The sequence below is a fragment of the Colossoma macropomum genome, unplaced genomic scaffold (genome assembly GCF_904425465.1).
Source record: "Colossoma macropomum unplaced genomic scaffold, Colossoma_macropomum, whole genome shotgun sequence".
Classification (NCBI taxonomy): domain Eukaryota; kingdom Metazoa; phylum Chordata; class Actinopteri; order Characiformes; family Serrasalmidae; genus Colossoma; species Colossoma macropomum.
Genome location: NW_023494793.1, coordinates 12,211,081 through 12,231,536, shown reverse-complemented (window position 1 = coordinate 12,231,536; position 20,456 = coordinate 12,211,081). Strand labels below are relative to the sequence as shown.

The following is a 20,456-nucleotide window of genomic DNA, read 5'->3' as shown; positions in this document are numbered from 1 at the left end:
ACAGAAAACAATCTCACCTAGCTAGTAGCTAACGAAAAGGCAAAGAGAAAGATTTAAGATGGACATCAATGATTTGAAGATGAATAGACTTATTTGCATTTATATTCACTCCAGCTGGTTTCCTGATACGTTTAATCTGCAATGAGAAACTGTCAAACGCTAAAAAGTTGCAAAGTTGAAATCAGCTTCTTGTTCGAATTTTCCCGTTCCACCTTAAATGCTGCAGCAGTTTTATTCTGGCACCTCAGGCACCATTTAAGGTGGAACGGGAAAATTCGAACAAGAAGCTGGCGAAAGAGAAGCGACTTCAGCCTCGGAAATACTCAAACGTTGACAGACATTTTACAAGAAACGGTTCTACTTTTGTTTCCTGCTGGAGATGTGAGAAAAGTGGCTGTAGCTGAGCTAAAGCTTAAAGCAGAGCAAAGTAAGTCTGTGTTTTCATTTATATTATACTTTTTAGCCTTTACTACGATATTAGCACATACTGAGACATATTTACAGCCAAGAGGGTAAAGTGGACATAAAATATTGTGGCTCCCAAAGTAGTTTGATTTTACTGAAAGGACAAAATGGCTCTTCTTAACATTTGGGTTGCCGACCCCTGAGTTAGATCCTTGAAGCAAAAACTTTCCCAGACAAGCGGTGAAAGACCCACTTGTTCCACTAGCTAGCTAGCATTAGCATTACATGATAGATAGGTATGTGGTACATGATTGTTGGTGAAAATTTTTAGCCAGCTTGCTGGAGATAAGTTTACATGTGAGTTTTGCATTTAGACACACTTACATTCACATGTGATATTTTGTAATGTGTGATACTACTACTACTACTACTACTACTACTAATAATAATAATAATAATAATAATAATAAATTAAAATAACATTAAATGAATTTACATTACATGTTTAATCATTGATATAATCACAGTAGTTGAATTAATCTACAAAACTGACATTTCAAGTGTGTCTATCTTACTTTGCTTTTTGTCATAGTTTAATAAAAGTGGAAACATTAAGACAAACTGATCAGGCTTCAATTTCATTTTAAAATATAATGTTTTAGTGCTGTGCTTTGATTAACCACACAATTTGTGAAAAATGCAAAGACTAGACGTGATTTGACACAATAATTATACATTCTGTTAAAATTAGGTAACAAATTGATGCAAGATTCGCTTATCTCACACTTCTGACCTTGATAAAGAGGCAAGATGGCCCTTCTAAAAGGTTTTCTTTGTGCTATAAAAACAAAATTGAATACTGTTACTGTTTCTTTCTCCTAACTGGGTTTATGCATCGCCATCTTGTGCATAGTAAACTCAAGCACAGATATGCTTTAGCTTTAAAATAAGTGGATACTGTTCTTAAGGGGGGACAATGCCCCACCATTTTCCCCTGCACGTTTAAATCAAGTCTCTTCACTACTTTGCTTTTTGACCTACTGATATGCCGATTAGCTTTTATCTTCTAGTCTTCTGAGCCTAATGCGCAACATCTTGAACGCTTTTATGCAAGAAAATAACATGATTCAACTTAAGGTTCACACTTGAGGGCTTTAGTGGAAACAGAACACAGATAACAGCCAGATACTACAAACAGAAGATGATTGGATTTAGACAGAATATAAAGTAAATCCAGGAGGAAAGTAATTTGTTTGACTGAAAGCAAATTCTGTTAAATGACGAACTGAGATAGTTTCTTAGTTTTAAATATGTAACGTCCATTGCGGTTAGTCCATTAGTCCATCTACAGGATACATCTGACTGATGGACAGGTCAAAAGTCTTTGTCCCAATCCGAATCATCAACTGGTGATAAATCTGTGTGGTTCTCACTGCTTGAACTGTCTGCCCCTCGATCCAGAAGACTGTGGACCTGCAATGAAAGAAAACAGCAGGTTGACTTGGGTGATGCAATAGCAAACCAACTTGTGGTTAAAAAAAGAGAAAAATGCTAATTCAAAATTCATCAGAAGGTTTTCCTGTTGAATTTTAAAGATGTTGAGACAGACGTGATGTGAACAGGAAAGATCCTTACATTTGGTACTATCGGTGGAGCGTGTGAGCCGTCGCGCAGGCCCAACCAATCAAATCCTTCAAACCACCTGTGTAAAAGATTTTAAACACAAAATAAATAGACATATTTACACATACTACATATATTTGTGCAAAAAAGCGTAACATGTGCTGAAAAATGTCTTCAGTTCTCTCTTCTTTTCCAAGCATAAAACAACGACTTAGTTTTGCCCCTCTCTGAGTGCTCACTTGTGTCCACGGATGTCCTTGACCCCATTCCTCTGGCCCAGTCTCTCAGTGGGGTTCTCTCTGGAAGGGGGATGATAAATGACAGTAGGATCAGACACACAGACCCTCATAATGAAGTAGGGCTCAGCTAGTCTAAGAGATGAGACACTGAGCATGTGTGTGTGTGCACTCTAAGATGGATACATGAATAAACTGAGCTAGGTTTTTGTAAGTGAATGGATTTGGTGGTAAGTTGGCACAGTGACTTTAGTAAATATGAACATTCACACATAATCAAAATATTCCACAGGAGACAGACCTGCATTCTGACTGTCTGCGTATCTGAGCAGCAAAATCAGTTTAATATTCTTACTAAAGGAACAGATTGGAATCAAATGTACACACCTTTCCCCTTATCTCAAATGTAGCTGATCAGCCAAGACATTTTTAGTACCCAAGACCAAGTCCTAGTCTGTGATTAGTCGAGATTGAGTCTCAAGGGCCAAGACCAGGTCTAGACTGAGACCTCGAAAAAGTTCTCTTTGAGAGAAGTAAACCTTAATTCAGGGGTCGGCAACATGCAATTCCGGAGCCGCATGCAGCTCTTTTACTGCCCTGTTGCGGCTCCGCAGCAGAATTAGATTTTTAGGGGAAAAAAAACTCCTTTGCAGTAAAATAAAGCTCTGCTGATCATTCAACACAGTTATAACAATAAATGGTCTTAAACACTGGAGTTGCTAATTCACCAACCTTTAACCCTGAGATTGGTGAACCTTCACCATAGCAACACAGACAACAGTCTCACCTAGCTAGTAGCTAACGAAACGGCAAAGACAGAGATTTAAGATAAACATTGATAATTTGGAGACAAACAGAGATATCAAACAATAAAAAGTTGTGAAGCTAAAGTCAGTTTCCCGTTTGCCAGCTCCTCGTTCAAATTGTTCCGTTCCACCTTAAATGTTGGAGCGATTACAATCTGGCACCTCAGACCATTTAAGGTGGAACGGGAAAATCCGAACAAAAAGCTGTCAAATAAGAAGCTGACTTCAGCCTCATAAAAAGTCAAAAGTTGCATTGATTTTACAAGAAACTATTCTACTTTTGTGGAAAAGGTTCCTGCTGGAGATGCAAGAAAAGCAGCTACAGCTGAGCTAAAGCTGAAAGCAGAGCAAAGCGAGTCTGCGGTTTCATTTATATTTTTAGTCTACACTAGAACATTGGCACATACTGAGACATATTTACAGTCAAGATGGTAGAACATTACTTGAGTAAATGTACATTAAACATTGTGGCTCCCAAGGCAAATTGATTTTTGTTGGAAGGACAAAGTGGCTCTTCTTCACATTTGGGTTGCGACCCCTGCCTTAGCTAGTCTAGCTGCTTCTGGTGCAATGAAATGAACACAAGGAGACATAATGATTTTGTCAGTTGATTTTGAGTCGTTGCGCATTGACAGTTAAATGAAAAAAATACCGAAAAAATAAATATTTTTAAATGGTAGTTGACCTCAGTTGAGACCAGAGACCAAATCTGGCTAAAAAAGTGGCCTAGACAAGTCCGAGTACAATTATTATTGAGTCCAACACAAGTCCGAGACAATGGTGCTGTACAATATATACCGGTATTCAAAGAGTGAAATACAGGGGTGTCCTGGGTGGCTAATTAACCTCTTAGACCCCTTGAATGTCCCAAAATTCGTTAGGAAAAAATAATACAAATTCAGGGAAAGGTCATTGTTTAGCTGCTTCACCTACAATAATCGGGCTTCTGTCTTTGGTATTCTTAACTAACTAGAGATGCAGCACTCGTCTGCCTCAGGGTGGCAAACTGGTTCACCCAGTTGTTTCTTCATCACCTACAACTGTAACTGTGGCTGGGATACTTATGAAAAAATAACAGTCTGACACAGCATATTTGTAAATCTATATTTTTGTAATCTATAGTAAATCTAGAGTTTGGAGGAAAAAGTGCATTGTTACTCATTTCTCAAACCGAAGACGAAAGGGATGTGTAAGATCTCAGTTACTGTGGGGAAGGAGAGAGCATTTCCAAAATAAGAATTGTTAAATTAAATATTTCGTCACAATTGTCACCATTAGCGCTAATGTGGCGAGTGAGTTAGCAGCCAGCCAACTCTGGAGTAGCCAGCCAATATGAGACTCCCAAATACTAAGAGGTATTTCACACACTTCTGGTATGTATTAAAAAATGGACAAAAGTACAAAAGAAATTGTCAACAAAATTACAAAAAAGATGTTTCCGCCTTTTGTTTTGCAGGCAAGCTGAAGCAGCCAGGCTAATGTAGCTAACAAGTAATGGAAGCTTATAGCCACAAATTAGCATCGCACAAACTGCATGCCCAAATCATCACACACTATAAATCTATAAAATTGGACAAAAGTATGGACAAAATTCAGAATTCAAGATGACTTTTGACTGTTTTTCGCTTAGCAATGTACTAATTATGTCCTACAGTGTCAGAAACAACATAAGCAAGTTTTTGACATTACATGATATAAATTCAATGCAGTTTAAAGTAAGCGAGATGATGTAGGCATGCAGTTTACAGAATGCTAATGAGTGTACATAAGCTCCCATTACTTGTTAGTTACTTTAACCTTTTAGATCCAGAGTAAAACTAAAGAAGCAAACTTTAGACAGTAAACATGTCTTGGCTGATCAACTAGATTTGAGATAATTCAACAGGTTCTGATAAATATTTAAGCATATATAAGCTCTACTTGCAAAACAATCTGTAGCAATATTACCACAATATGCTATAGTGTCAATATCGTGCAGCCCTGGTGGCTAACACTAGCTATCCTTACAGCTGTTCGGTACCAAAGTTAGCTTTCAGCTTTTGGTCAGGAGATATAAACACACCGTGCAATGAATTCTCTTTGTCTTTTACCTGCAGAGTCTCTTGATGAGATCGACCACAGGCTTGCTCATTGTGTTTGGGAACTCTACAGCATCAATCCCCCTCAAAACCGCTGCATAGACCTTTAACTGATCCAGGCCTGAGAATGGGGGACTGGAGTGGACAGAATGGACACAAATATACACAATAGAAAAAATGAGACATTTGCATTTTGTTTATCAGTCAAGCTTTTTTTGCAATAAGCACCATTATGCTGCGTTTCTATTGATTTATGAAAGGCTTTAGGTGGACGCTTATTCATGCCAGTGTTTGAGCTTTACTCAATAGCCCAATCTGACTGCAGAGTCTCTGGAGAGGATGCCAGTGTATGTATGCCGGAGCTATGCTATGTGTGGAGCTCAATATAAAAGTGCTTCTGCAATCTGATATCTGTTTGCACATATCTATTTGCAGAAGCACTCTACTAGCTATAAGTCAGCTCCTAGGTATCTATTTTAAACCCATTTAAAATAGATACCCAGGAGCTCACTGATATTTAGTATACCTCTATACCCTGGGTTCCATCTGACATTAGAAAGAAAATGATCTGTGTAGTCTTTCTTATTTACCACGTCGTTTTAGGGCCACTGTTAATAAAATAAAAATAGTAGACTTCGAGAAAAAACGTCGTAATATTTCAAGAAAAAAAGTTGTAATATTTCGAGAAAAAAAGTTGTAATATTTCAAGAATAAAGTCATAATATTTTGACAAAAAAGTTGTAATATTTGGAGGATAAATTGAGCTGACTGTAGGGGTGCTGCCATAATGCGCTGAGGTCTCGGTTGCTGTTCTGGCGCGCCAGAGTTCCACTCACTCCTGTGGATCGATCATTTTGATAATCATTCTCACTGTCTGTGAAACTTCATGCCCTCTTTGAATGACACGGAGATGTAGTACCGATAGCCGTGTAGACGACCCTCCCTGCGATTCTCCTTCAATAAAACAGACAGACAGTTTCCTCCAAGTCCACAGTTTCCTGCTCAGCCGTTTCAGCTGTTTCTTTTACTAATAACAGGCTGGTGCTGATGTGCCGGAGAGACAGGGAAACTGAGTGTTTTGTTTATGGGTGAAATCGATATGAAACCAACTCCTCAACGCCCCTTATTTCAACAGGAGGAGGTGCTGCCTTCCCTTTGCAAAGCCTTTGGCCACAATATTGCGATCTTTCCTGGGATTAATGCCAATTTAATGTTGTAATTCTACGACTTTTTTTCTCGAAATATTATGACTTTTTGTAAGGATTCTGTAACAAAGTGCTTAAAGGTGAAATAGGTGATTTATTTTGAAAACATTTTTTGTTATATTTCTTGAAGTACTCTCTACATCCTGATTGCAGTCAATACATGCGTGTGCTCTGCACATATGCTCATTTGCGCTAATATGGAGTCCATCATACAGCGCTACACACACACACACAGCTGAAAGGTAGTGAGCTACGTGCCCAAGAACAGCAGAGAAAGTTACACAGGTACCTATAACTGCTTGCACTGCTAGCGAAAGAAAAGAAAGACAGAAGCAGAAAAACCTTTGAACAAAAAGAGATTGGATAAAGCAAGAGGTCAAACCAGAGTGAACATCTGTGTGGCTTTCCAGCAGTTGGGAAACCTGAGGGAGTTGAAAGGCCTGGAAAGCAACACCAAGGTTGCTATTTTTCTGTTGGACAGGTAATTATGTGGTTTGTTTACGGGGGAGTTTGTTATTTTCCTGAATTATGTAGCCAACGTTGCTAGCTACTTATGTAGCTACACTGTGTATTAGTCCAGCACTAATGTAAGCTAAGCTGTAAGTGTAAGCTAGCTAGCTATGTTTATCTTGAATGTAATCTGTGTGTGTATATGTGTGTATATGTGTACTCCGTGCACATTCATGTGTTTTGGGGCAGTGGCTTTGGAGGGAAAGTAGGGGGTGGGATTCTTTTGGTTGGATTTGTTCAAAAACTAGCTTACACTTCCTAGTTTCTACAAAATCACTTATTCCAGCTTTAAAGTTTTGAAGCCACAAAAGAACTACTTTTCCACTTAGGCTTAGATATGAATTTAACACTTATCCATCTACAGTTATTACTATCATATTGTTATGCTTGCAATTTCCATTATGTAACTATTTAAATCAGTCTAAAACTCAAATACCTGTGATAAATTCACTGTAATGCACGACATCAAATATTTTGTCATTTAAGAAAATCACTTTATAAGCATAAAACTACACACTTTCTCTTTATAAGCAGTTTTTGCTTCCAAATGACCACAATTACGACTATGCTAATTTCTGTTAGCGCCTTTATGTGATTTCCAGTCTTATTTAGCACCAAGCTAATGTTGTTGCACATCCCTGTTCCCCACGCTGAGGCTGAATCTCAAATGGCTCCCTACTTCCCACGTAGTGCACTACATAGGAATAAAAATACTGGCTCCTGAGCCCAAACAGTGCATAAGGTTTTTTACAGATAGTCATTTAGCATTCAATTACATGTGCACAATTCCATACTGGACGAATAGTGCATGTAGACGCCAGAATTTCATAACTTACAAAGTGCACCATATAGGAAAGAGAGAGTCGCTTGAGATTCAGCCTGGGTTTGATACTATACTGCCAGGATATACTGCCAGGACAACACAATATTTAACCCTATTTTTACAGTAAAATACTGTATTCATCATTTTATTGTGAAATTAATTCATCGTAACACAGCAAATTACTGTGAGGCTGACAATGAGCTGTTTCCCTAATTTAGTCGTCTCCAGTTCCACCTTTTTGTTAGGACTCCCCCAATCACACGATACTACCTTCGCTAGGAGGCGAAGGCCAGCACAGGCTTGATCCGAGACCTGTGAAGTGCCGCCGTATCTTTTCAAACTGCCGCTGACGCAACGTCACTGGACAGCTGAATGCTCTCATAGGGAAAGTCCCAACCACCACTGGTTACGTCAGCTAAAAGACACCTGTGCTGACTAGCATCGCGTTGAGTGATGGGGAGAAGGAGGGTCATCCTACCCACCCAGAGAGAGCGAGGCCAATTATGCTCTCTTGGACTCTCGGCCACAGACGACTGTAGCATCACCAGAGGTCGAACTTGCGATCTCCTGATGAGAGGGTCAGCGCTTGTGCCACGTGGGAGCCCCCTGTTTTAAAGACTTTTATAGTTTTATGCAAATTTTTTATGTGGTGATGTCATGTTTGTGCAAATTACAAGCAGAGTTTAAGTGTGTATTTGTATTTTAAGAGATAGTCTGTGCTTCATCAGTATGCCATGCGAGATAAATGAGGACTAAAAGTTTCAAATGAGTGTTTTCTCTGCTCGTCTCACTGAGCTACAGCTGAGAATTTACCACAAGCAGGCGATAGTTGTAGCTTTTACAGGTCAACAGAAATTATCCAACTGAATTGTAAATCTCACCTGCTGTTCAGTAACTCATGCACAAACACTCCTAAAGCCCAATAATCCACTGTGGCGCTGTGACCTCTGAGCAGGATGACCTCTGGGGCTTGATAACCCACTGACCCACAGAATGACCAGACTCTCTGCAGGGTGCCCAGCTTCTTAGCAGAGGAAAACCCTGCCTGAGAGAGAGAGAGAGAGAGAGAGAGAGAGTGAGAAATAAAGAGAGGGAGAAAAAGAAAGAGGAAGAGAGGGGGAGGAGAGAGATTAAAAGAAGATAAGAGGAAAAGAGAAAGACAGAGAGAGAGAGAAACAGAGAGGGAGGGGAGGAGAAATAAAGTGAGAGAGATGAAGAGAGAGAGGAAGAAAGAGGAAGAGAGAATGAGGAGTCAGAGAGAAATAGAGAAGAAAGAGGAAGAGAGAGGTGGAGAGAGAAACAGAGAGGGACAGAAAGAGAAAGACAGTTGGAGAAGGATGGAGAAAAAGAGAGAGGGACAGAAAGAAAAAGAGAAAAAAAGATAATGGGAGGGAGAAAGAGGGCCAGAAAGAGAAAGAGAAAAAAGAGAAAGATGAGGAGAGAGATGGAGAGAGAAAGGACGGAAAGAGAGAAAAAGGGATAGGGAATAGGAGATGAGACAGAGAGAGAGAGTGAGATAGAGAGGGAATGTTAACTTTGTTTACAGTTATGATTTCTCTGGTGTAAATTTAGACTCATTCGGAACATTTAAAACATTTTTCTTAAATAATATCAGTCATAAGTTTGGGACCTACTTACTTACTATTTTAAACATTTGAGAATAATAGTGAAGACATCAGAGCTATGAACTAACATATGGAATTATGCAATGACCAAAAACGTGTTAAACAATTTAAAATGAACTTTCTATCAATGTTAGCTTCTTCAGTCGCTCTGTAAGAATGTCTTTAAGATTATGAAAAACGTGCACTGAATCAGGTGAGTCTGATCTTTTTGACTGATATTGTCTATGGATCTGCGAGGAATCTTTAGAGCTGAACACTGCACCAGTTTGGCGTATCCTTTGTGGTCCAGCAGAACGTTCTCTGGTTTGAGGTCTCGGTGTAGGACACCTTGGCTATGGAGGAAACTCAGAGCCTCCAACACACACGCTGTGTAGAAACGGACTGCATTCTCATCAAACGGACCCCTGAAAGAACCGCAGACTGTCAGAGAAAAGGAGCTGCAGACTGTCACAAACAAGAATCACTCCAAGTCAACATCAATCGGAAATCATAACACTGTTTTCTGCTGCACTGGGACATATTTCAGAGTGAAGCTGGTAGAAAAGGTAGAAAAGGTCCATTTTGATTTCAGCTTGACTTTAAAATTATTGGTTATTCAAACCAATATAAAACAAATATAAAATGATTGGTTATTGGTTATTCATCTTAGTATACATTTACTTAATGTATATATATATAATATATAATATATATATAATATATATATATATATATATATATATATATAATAAATATATAATAATTTTTAAAACATTATATATATATATATATATATATATATATAATTTTTTGAGATTATTTAAGGTTTATTTTTTATAAATTGCAAATAACAGAATAAGTAAACAAAAAATCTGAACTTTAGAAATAACACAGCATATGATATACATATAATATGCGTATGTATCGGTGCTGTCGGAAGAAAATCTTGTATCTCAATTTTGTCATTTTTCAGTTTTTGACATAAAAAACCATTGACTTACATTAAAAAGTAAAGTAGATTTTTTACTTCTCCTGTTAAGTTACCATTTTGGAGATGCAAGGTTTTCCTCCAACAACAGCATATATATAAGATCAATGGTAACACCAATGCTAAAACATATATATATATATATATATATATATATATATATATATATATAACATTGATCTTCCTGCTAAACAGGAAGTTATCACCTGGCAAAGGATAGAGATTCATTCTGCATTTATAGTGGATTTGTTTGATAATTTCATTCAATTTTTAATTCTGACATGCTGTATCTGCCTTCATCTACCATGAATGAATTCATGAAGACAGATTTAACTCTGTTTAAATCTGTTTACATTGGAGTAATAGCTAAGTTAGTTATAGTTCCACCACACTGCCTCAGGTTTTCATTTGAGTGCTTTTTTTCTTACATGCAGCGTTCTAATTTTACTTTAACAACGTAAGACTAAACTGACTTTACATAAAATAACCAGACACTAACACAAAGAAACATCACAAACACAAAGGTACATCACTAAATCCACCAAGCCATGATCTAGAAACACTGAAAATGATGCCTGATTTTCAGCTGAGGAATTAGATATCTGCTCACCTTCATTCACTTGAAACCACATATGTAGCTGTGTGCAAAAGTTTAGTTACGCCTAGTCAAATTGCACATTTTGTTGATTTTATAAGTGAAACACGTCCTCTACAGAGAACACACTTTAGTACACATTTGCACATTTTAGTACACAATTACTGTTTATTCGCTGAATGTTTTAATTTTTTCTGATATGTTAACTCGACAAATACACAGAAAATAAAAATAGCAGAAAAATGCCAGATTTATGTAAAAAAGCAACAAAACATGTCATTTGACTTGTGTGAACTTTTGCACACGACTATATTTGTATACTGACAACATATAATACAATATGTTGTCTGTATATTCCAAGATATTAAGAGGACATGTTGTAATATATTGCTGTTTTGTATGTAGAGAATACAGGCATCACCTGAATGGTTTAGACTTAGCCTTTCTGATTACCTCTCCTTCAGCAAGGTCCACAGATCTCCACCTAAACACGCCTCCATCAGCATGTAAAGGCACTTCCCATCTCTAAAGGTCTGATACAGCCTGAGATAAGAGACACTTTTATGTGAATACACAAACACATACACTGAAAAACACAATCAAAATGATGTCATATCTGAAATGACAGTCACAAGCTGGAGCCTGTTCAAGCTCTCAAATATTCTAGTGTCTGATTCTATTAGGAATTCACTGTAATTACAGAGCTATTCATTTTCTTGCACATCTTTTAATTTAGAAATGGTGTGCACTTGCTCGGTGTACAGTGAGTACTGACCGGACGATGAAAGGACAGTGGGTGTCTATCATGATTTGCTTTTCACTGAAGATTCGCTCTCGGTGGCCTGGGCTCACTACCGCATGCTTTCTTATTATCTTTAGCGCAAACACGCGGCTGCCGTCGTTCTTTAAGTGCACCTGAAAGAGTGAGGAAAGAGCAAAGAGTAAGAAATTAGCAAAAAGGAGAAAATTCTAAAGGAGTCTTCAGACAGGATTAGTTTTATGTGGATCATTCAACATTCAACAGAGTTGAAAACACATTTCAGACTTTTAACTGATTTGGTTGGACGTTAGACTAAAATCCTTTTGACCCTATACCTTAACTATGTGCATTTATTTTATTCAAATAAATGAAAAACATACCATTTTGTCACTACCGAAACAATCATGACACTACCAGAACTTTACTGAATGCTCATAAACGCTACCAGTGGACACATAAAATCACAGTATTTTCCATTACTTTCATCACAGATTAGTTGTAGCAAATTTGTTTCAGTAGTGACAATCCTTAATGTTCCACACTGATTTTCAGACTTTGAGACACATTTACTTCAAAACAATGGGATCTAACTGCTCACCATGTGGCCATGAGGGACATGCAGCCTCCATTCCTGCTCTAAAATCCAGAGGTGTGGCTAAAATAAGGTCCCGTCCGTTTATGAAAACTCTCTGTTTCGGTAGTGACATGAGAACATAGGACAGCGTTTTTGAATAAAGATTTTTTATTTAAAAATGAAACTTGTGAAAAATCAAAAGCTTTCAACTTCACTTTTAAAGGAACCTCATAAAGAAACATAATTCAGTCTGTTAGGCAATCAGGGTATTTCTACACTACGTTTCCATTACAAGCCTCATTGCTCAATTCAGGTTTTTTTGCCCAGATATGATCTTTCTAACATGATCACATTCGTGTATGTAAGTGACTCAGATCCATCATTAAAGTGAACACACCTGCATCCTGAAATGACCCACATGTACACATCCTAATCAATAGTGTCACATGAATAAACCACAAGTCATGGAAAGCAAACACACTAAACCAGTAGAACAAGCCTTTGTCGTCAAGATAATTTGCTCTGAGCTGTTCATTATTAGAGCAGGACAAAGGAGAAAAAGGGTCAGATGCTCTTACAGTGGCAAATGGAACTCACTTCAGGTTCAGCGCTGCTGCCTCGCTACAGCTGAATAATGGTGCCTGTGCAGTGACCTTAGTGACCTCAGTGAGAACAGATCAGGATTCATTTGGGGTTTTTTCACTGCACATGCACCATCATTCAGCTTTAGCATGACAGCTTTTCTCTTTCATCTCGCTCTAATAATGAACAGCTCAGAGCAGCACAGAGCAAATTAGCTTCACGACGAAAGCTTGTTCTGTTGGTTAGTTAGCTTGTTGTTCATGATGCACATGGTGGGCATGGTGGCATGGTGGTGCAGTGGGTAGCGCTGTCGCCTCACAGGGAGAAGGGCCTGAATTTGATTCCCTGGCTGGGTGGCCAGGGTCCTTTCTGTGTGGAGTTTCCATGTTGTGTCTGTGTCGGTTTTCTCCCACAATCCAAAAATGCAGTAAGGTGAATGTGTATGTCTGTGTGTCTGCCCTGTAAGGGACCATTGGCCTGTACAGGGTGTTTCCTGCCGTCCACCGCATGACCGCTGGGATAGGCTCCAGCAACCCCATTCGACTGAGGGCGATGCATGTGGTTCATTCAAGTAATGTTATTGATTAGGACGGCCGTGTGTGGGTGGCTCAGATCTGATTTAAAAAGATGAGATTTGTTTGTCCACACAGCTCCGAAAAACAATAAGATCCCTGTCCCATAAAGGCAAATAATCAGATGTCTGCTACTTCAACCTGGTAGAGTGAACGTAGCTTTTGCGCTAAATCACATATACGTCACATTGATAGCTGTAATCCCATTCAGTTTATGTGGGTTAACCCTTAGAAGTTGCAGCTGTTTGCTAGTCAAGGCAAAAGTCTGGTGAAATTTTATAATAATTTTTATGTTTTAAGTAAAAGAGGAGATATTTTCAACTTCAAGTTTAGGTTCAAATCTAATATCGCCACATCAGACATGGGTTTGTTCCAAATTTGCATACACAGCATAAAACAATGACAAAGATAAGGACAATAAATACAAATATCCATTCATAAGACTGAACAAAGTAGTAGAACTAAAACAGAAGCTGAAAACACAAAGAAACAATACAAGTACAATACAGTGCTTAATTCTAGGGATGCCTTGATACTGAAACTGGTATCAAGCATTGGGCCGATACTGTTCTCATTTACTCAGAGTCAACCTCATAAAATGGTAACGATGACAACATCCGATATCACCTCATACCATGTGCCGTAAGCAGAGTGTAGTGAGTTGTTTGTTCATTAAAGCTGCTGCACTAATGAACAAACAACTCAAGCTGACATACACTGTGCAATTTTTGTCTGTTTTTGAACAGTTGTTTGTCCAGCTCCTCCTCTTCCTGAGCCTTGATACTAAGTGCATTTACATGCACTCAATAATCTGATCATAATCGGATTTCTGCAGTTATCTGATTATTCAAATGGTCATGTAAACAGCATACTCCAATTTCTTAGATCAGAGTAAGGTCTAGAAATCCAATTTAGAAATTCATTAAAGAGAGCTGGATTTTAGCTTAGTAATCAGATTTCTCAGTGCATGTAAACTCTTACTCTGATTTCTTTCGGATTTCTCAGTCTGCGCATGTGAAAAATCAGTCGGCGGTACCAGAAATAAGCAAGCAGCGTTGCCGCAAAATGGCAGAAAAACACATTTGGAGCGACACTGAAACCAAATACATGCTTGATGAAATCTTCTAGATGATGTATGTTCATATTTTCAGGTAAAGTTGCGCAATGTTTTAAAAAATAGCCGCGGCATGAAGTCCGAGTTTTACATTACGTTTTCGTCACGTCTTCTTCTGTTAGTTTATTGGCTGGTTGCAAATCGGAAAATCTGATTATTGCCTGACTCATGTAGACCTGGAGTTTCCCATTATCTGATTACTCAGGTGCATGTAAACGCATCGGATTACACATCAGATTACTGACAAGATCCGTTTTTCTGCAGTTATCGGATTATTAAGTGCATGTAAACGCACTCACTGATGAACCACACTAATTTTGAAAAGGTGGTATGAAATGATTTGACCATCTGTAACATTTTGCTGTAATTTTGTCTTTCCTTGACACCAAAACAAACCAAACGAAGTCAGAAGTTCAGACTAGAACATGCCACCATAGAATATAAAGTGAATGGACTTTTGACTCAACTTTTATGCAATAATGTAATCTTCTGCAATTACATTCAAGTAGTATAACAGAGTGAGTGTATAATGCAAGACTTTTAAGGGTTAAAAGAAAAGTTTAGTATATATCAATATTGTAGGCCTATTGATAATAATGCAAATGAAAGATCAGCTCCAGGATTAATGATAGTGACTATTCTGAAATCTACAGTGAGTAAGACCATTTAGCCAGCCCCCCATGAGAAAATTCAGCCTGGACATCACATGTTTTTTACCAAGCACATGCTTTCCACCTTTAATGGCCATAACAGTACAGTGTCTTCACGTGGCATTTAGCGCTCACCAGTTGTGTGATGCCATATCGTCCCTCTCCCACATTACACAGCACCTGGACGTCACTGGACGATACGTCACACAGTTCAGCCCCTTCCTCCTCTGCCCTGCTGATTTCAACAGGCCAGTTTTAAGCTCAGTAGAGTTCAGTGTATTTTACTGCAAGTCATTTGGAGGTCTATGGGGTTTGTAATAAGTGCATACTTGGCTTTTGGCTCATTGGTCCCATTCTCCCTGGCATCGTCCAGCTCTCCTATACACCTCTTCAGAGACCTGACAACACAAAAAGTATGTATTCATAAACATAAAAAAGACATCTCTAAAAGCGATATTGAGAGAGACAAAAGTATTCAGACACCACATATTAATAATACTAGTACTCAGTTTTGAGCTTTGAGACGTCTGTGGTTTCATTTGACACATTCTGCTTGTCTTCAAGTCCTTTCAATAGAATTAATACCAGTAGATTGACTGGGCCATGCAAGCATCCTCAAATTTGTTAGAAACCAGTCTTGCATAATTTAGTTGTATGTTTGGGGTCTTTGTCTTGTTGAAACGTCCATCTTCTACCCATATTCATTTTTTTTGACGATGAGATTCATTTCTCCTCTTATATCTCCTAATATATTGCTCCATTCATGTTTCCTTTGGTTATGTGTAATGTCCCAATACCATATTGTGATGCTCCCACCGCCATGCTTCACTGTGGGGATGGTGTTCTTTGGATAATACAAGCGACACTTCTTTCTTTCCAATTGCATTTTATCAAACAAATTGTACTGCCAGGGATGTTTAAGGTCTTTGCTATGGCTTTGTGGTTTTTTTCTTTACAAGTGTTGTTTAACAATTGTTTAGTAATAGTTTAATGTCCCTGAGAACTTCAGAACCCCTGCACCTTCACCATTACTGCTACTTGTTGTGTGAAATCTTCCTGATAGCAATGTCTTTTATAACAACACCAGGAGTAATTTGCATGAACAGTTTTATTTTTATGTTTGCAGCAATAATGTGTACACTTAATTTATTTTTAACCTTAACACATGTATACTTTTATATAGTGTCAGAATATGTTTTTTTTCATTGATTTTTTTAAACATATCTTTTGTTTATGCTTATGAATACACACTTTTTTTGACCACATTTATAACTACAGAGTCAGAAGACATTATGGGTATTATATACAAAAGTGTCTGAATACTTGTTTCCCCTGTGTATTATGAAAAACAAATAGAAGTTTTATATATATATATATATATATATTATATATATTATATATATATATATATATTGCAATAGCTGTGTGATAATATTACAAAACTAGTTCTATGATAATGGACACTACTTACTCTCTGTTTATGGCCAGGCATGTGACATCACCTGCAGCAGCGACACTCAAAGACCTCACTACCTCTCTGCAGAAAGAAAACAGGTCACATCTTTATCATCAGCTTTTATGTTTTAATGTTCCTTATTCTACATTTCTCTTGTATATTATGCTTTTCCCTGATGTTTGTGTTATTTTATGTACCAAAAGCACTCACAATTCACATTGTTTTTCCTTAAACAGGCTGTAACTTCTGTAACTCCTATTGAACAGGCTGTAACTCCTGTTACTGATTGTTACTGACATACACTGATGAGCAAAAACATAATGACCACTCACAGATGAAGGGAGTAACGTTGATTATCTCATACAAATGGCACATATTAAGATTTGGGATATATTAGATTGTAAGTGAACAGTCGATTCTCCAAATTGTTCTAGTCGGATGACTATGTCGGGGCAGATCCGAAAGGCAGATCCGAGGCTCGTGGGGTGCTGCCAGTCAGTAGTGGTGAGTACCAAGAGTGAGCCAAGGAGGGACAAACCACGAACCAGTGATGGGGTGTTGGGTGTCCAAGGTTTATCAATGGGCAACAAAGCCCATCCCATTTTGTCAGAACCGACAGAAAGGCTACTGTGACTGTGTTACAAAACACCGTAGATCGCATCCATCCTTCCATGTATAGGGCTCCATAGTTGTAGACCAGTCAGAGTGTCCATGCTAACCTCTGTTCACCATCAAATGTGCCTACAGTGGGCATGCAAGCATCTGAACTGGACCTTGGTGCAACGGAAGAACGTTGCCTGGTCCAATGAGTCCCTTTTTCTATTACGTGGACAGCCGGACACATGGGCATTTACCTGGGAGAAGCGATGGTACCCGGATGCACTATGAGAAGAAGACAAGCCAGTGGAGGGAGTGTTATACGCGCTACCTGAACATCACTGTGGACCAGGTACACCCCTTCATAGCAATGGTATTCCTCCAAGGCAGTGGCCTCTTTCAGAAGGATAACAAATTTTGCCACATTGCACACATTGTTCTGGAATGGTTTGAGGAACATGATGTAGAGTTCAAGGCATTGCCCTGGCCTCCACATTCCCCACATCTCAATCCGATCAAGCATCTGTGGGATGTGCTAGAACTACAAGTCTGATCCGCAGTGGCTCCTCCTCGCAAACTTCAGGACTTAAAGGATCTGCTGCTAACATCTAGGAGCCAGATACACTTTCAGAGGTTTTATGGAGTCCATGCTTTGGTGAAAGCTGTTTTGGCAGCACACGGTGGACCTACAGCATATTAGGGAAGGTGGCCATAATGTTTTGGCTCATCAGTGTATGTAAATGATCTCAGTCCTGCACTGTGCCTCACTCAGAAATCAGTCCAGGCCAAATGTACCAAAGATCTCACATCAAAATTCTTGGGAATGTTGGGAAAAAAGTCAGCTCTTCTGTAGCATGTATGGATCTTTCAGATGGCTACGGTTAGATATTTGCTTCCCAACAGGCACAAACAGCACAACGTTTAATTGTTTTCTCCACATCTTCAGCTCCAAAGAACTCAGCTAGAGACATTTTTATGATACATGATACACGATATGCATCACAAATTTTGGTAGGTAGGAACCCCCAAAACTAAAATACTATCAAGAACTATGAATACAGTGATTTTTATTTTACGTTTTACAAATTGGCTGCGCTAAAACCAATTAAACAGGACAAATTATGCTCTGTTTGTAATAAAACATGCACTACAGCATTCTTTAAGTGCTGACAATTTCAATTATATGCTCACAAAAGCATACTTTGGTGTAATTTATCATGATAACAAGAAAATATTATATTGCTCACCCCTAGTTGTGACATTACAACTATGATGAATTCAAAACAGGGTTTTTGCAGCTTAGTTTCTATACATAGACTAGGGAGAGTACAATATGTGGCCCAAGTTTTGCTGGCCCACCACACATTTATACTAATATAAATCAAGGCTGTTCACATAAGGATCAATAACCTTTTTTATTTGAACTTTTGGATTTCAGTTTTCAACTGTCTTGTAAAGACTAGTGCCTAATGGCTGTAGTCTAATTGCCACTTGTTTAGCTGATCTCATTCCTCCACCACCTGCAGGTATGAGCCTGTGATGGCTTTCGTATAACAGTGGGGACTCAGCAGACACTTGATTTGGAATAGTGGAGTGAGCGGCCCCTTCTGTGCCTCTGATTGCCTGTGATTTGGAGGATATTGTGTGGAGAAAAGAGGCACGGCACACACATACACACACAGAAGCCTTCAGTTGTGCGGAGACAGAATCAGAATCGTGCAGAAAAACAGTGAAACCTGTCCGTGTCCTCACAGCAGGGAGTTGATACACTCAAGTGGAGAGACTACAGGCATCCCATCGACATAAATCATTCAATATCCTGTTTTGGTATTTTTGGGAGATACTTCTCCAAAAGCTGTACATCTCACAACTAGTATTCTCACAGAATATAAACTACAGGGGCTTCATTGTCTTCTAGTCTGAAGAACATTTTAGAAGGCTGCACCAATCAGATCCCTCAGATAAAAAGTCCTAGCACAAATGCAGTTGATCAGCCAAGACGTTTGGTGTCTAGTGTGCTTCTTTAGTTTTGTTTATATGGTTTCTGTAACTGTTCACTGCTAGCATCAAGATGGTATATATATATATATATATATATATATATATATATATATATATATATATATATATATATTAGCATGTTTATTAATTCTTTTAGAATCAATGCAGCGCATGTAGCAAACATGATCATTAAATGAACGAATTCTACAGATGATTTTAATTAACAGCTTCTTTACAAACTGAAGTTCCTACTAAAGCCTGAGTAGACTGATAAACCAATGTGATGGTCAGTTATTCATCTCAGCATTACAGAGCTCTTTTGAGGGATGACCAAATTAATGATCTCCTCAGTGGTGGACATGTTTGTGAGAGAACACCAGTGCATAGCATCTTGTTGTACTGGACTCCTGCTTGGGGCATTATGGGAGCAACAGTGGACTGAAGCAGGTAATGACAAAAAAATAGAGAATTTTAGTAACTTCATTTAAATTATTAGCAATTTCATGAAACTATAACAGAATAATAACATGAATAAAACTGCCAATCTGTAACAGTGAGGAACAGTGTGAATTAAGTAAAATAAAAATTAAAAATATGTTACTAAAATATATTAGAAAATGTTACTTTTTTATGTATTATTATGGAACACATTACTGAATACATTTAGGACAGTGTACCTGATGGTTACAGCAAAACCTCTACACTTCAGTGCAGATGGAAAAAAGTAGAAAAGCCAGTGTTGTAATGTCTCTGTGGTGCAGTGGATGGTTGCGCCCCCTGCTGGCCACAGTGACTTCTTACCCTTTCAGAGCTCTCTCCCCAAAGCAGTTGCCTCGAGAAAGGATGGACACGCAGACACTCTCCTCGCTGATGGAGCGCCTCTCCAACACCCTCACCTGATGGAGCATCAGACAGACATACAGTTGTATGCAAAAGTTTGGGCGTCCCTGGTCAAACTGCATGATTTCCTAAGTGAAAGTAAATTAACACATCCTCTACAGAGAGCACACTTCTGTGTGTTTTAATGCAGTTGTTGTTTATTTGCTGAATATAATAAACTGGGGAAAATTAAACATAACATGTGGCTTGTGCAAAAGTTATGGCACATTTTAATTTAATTTTCTATGGTTTATTTTTTGCAATATGTTAAACTCAGCAAATAAATAGAAACTGTGCACTAAAATTAGTGGAAAAATACCATATTGAAGTGTGTTCTCTGTAGAAGATGTGTTCACTTATTTTCACTTAGAAAATCAACACCACGTCATTTGACCGGG

At 38.4% G+C, this 20,456-nt stretch overlaps 1 protein-coding gene across 1 annotated transcript in view; it reads right to left on the bottom strand.

Moving 5' to 3' along the window:
- Positions 1 to 1,537: 1,537 nt before the first annotated feature.
- Positions 1,538 to 20,456, bottom strand: part of prkg1l (protein kinase cGMP-dependent 1, like) — a 58,871-nt gene continuing 39,952 nt past the window's right edge. The window contains exons 9-20 of the mRNA XM_036578520.1: positions 19,981 to 20,075; positions 16,597 to 16,662; positions 15,455 to 15,523; positions 15,261 to 15,357; positions 11,649 to 11,788; positions 11,327 to 11,416; positions 9,574 to 9,715; positions 8,568 to 8,731; positions 5,161 to 5,283; positions 2,268 to 2,327; positions 2,041 to 2,107; positions 1,538 to 1,878 (exon numbers count right to left, since the gene is read on the bottom strand). Of these exons, the coding sequence (XP_036434413.1) occupies positions 1,780 to 1,878; positions 2,041 to 2,107; positions 2,268 to 2,327; positions 5,161 to 5,283; positions 8,568 to 8,731; positions 9,574 to 9,715; positions 11,327 to 11,416; positions 11,649 to 11,788; positions 15,261 to 15,357; positions 15,455 to 15,523; positions 16,597 to 16,662; positions 19,981 to 20,075 (1,212 nt within the window). The 3' untranslated portion in view covers positions 1,538 to 1,779. The remainder of the gene's footprint in view (positions 1,879 to 2,040; positions 2,108 to 2,267; positions 2,328 to 5,160; positions 5,284 to 8,567; positions 8,732 to 9,573; positions 9,716 to 11,326; positions 11,417 to 11,648; positions 11,789 to 15,260; positions 15,358 to 15,454; positions 15,524 to 16,596; positions 16,663 to 19,980; positions 20,076 to 20,456) is intronic.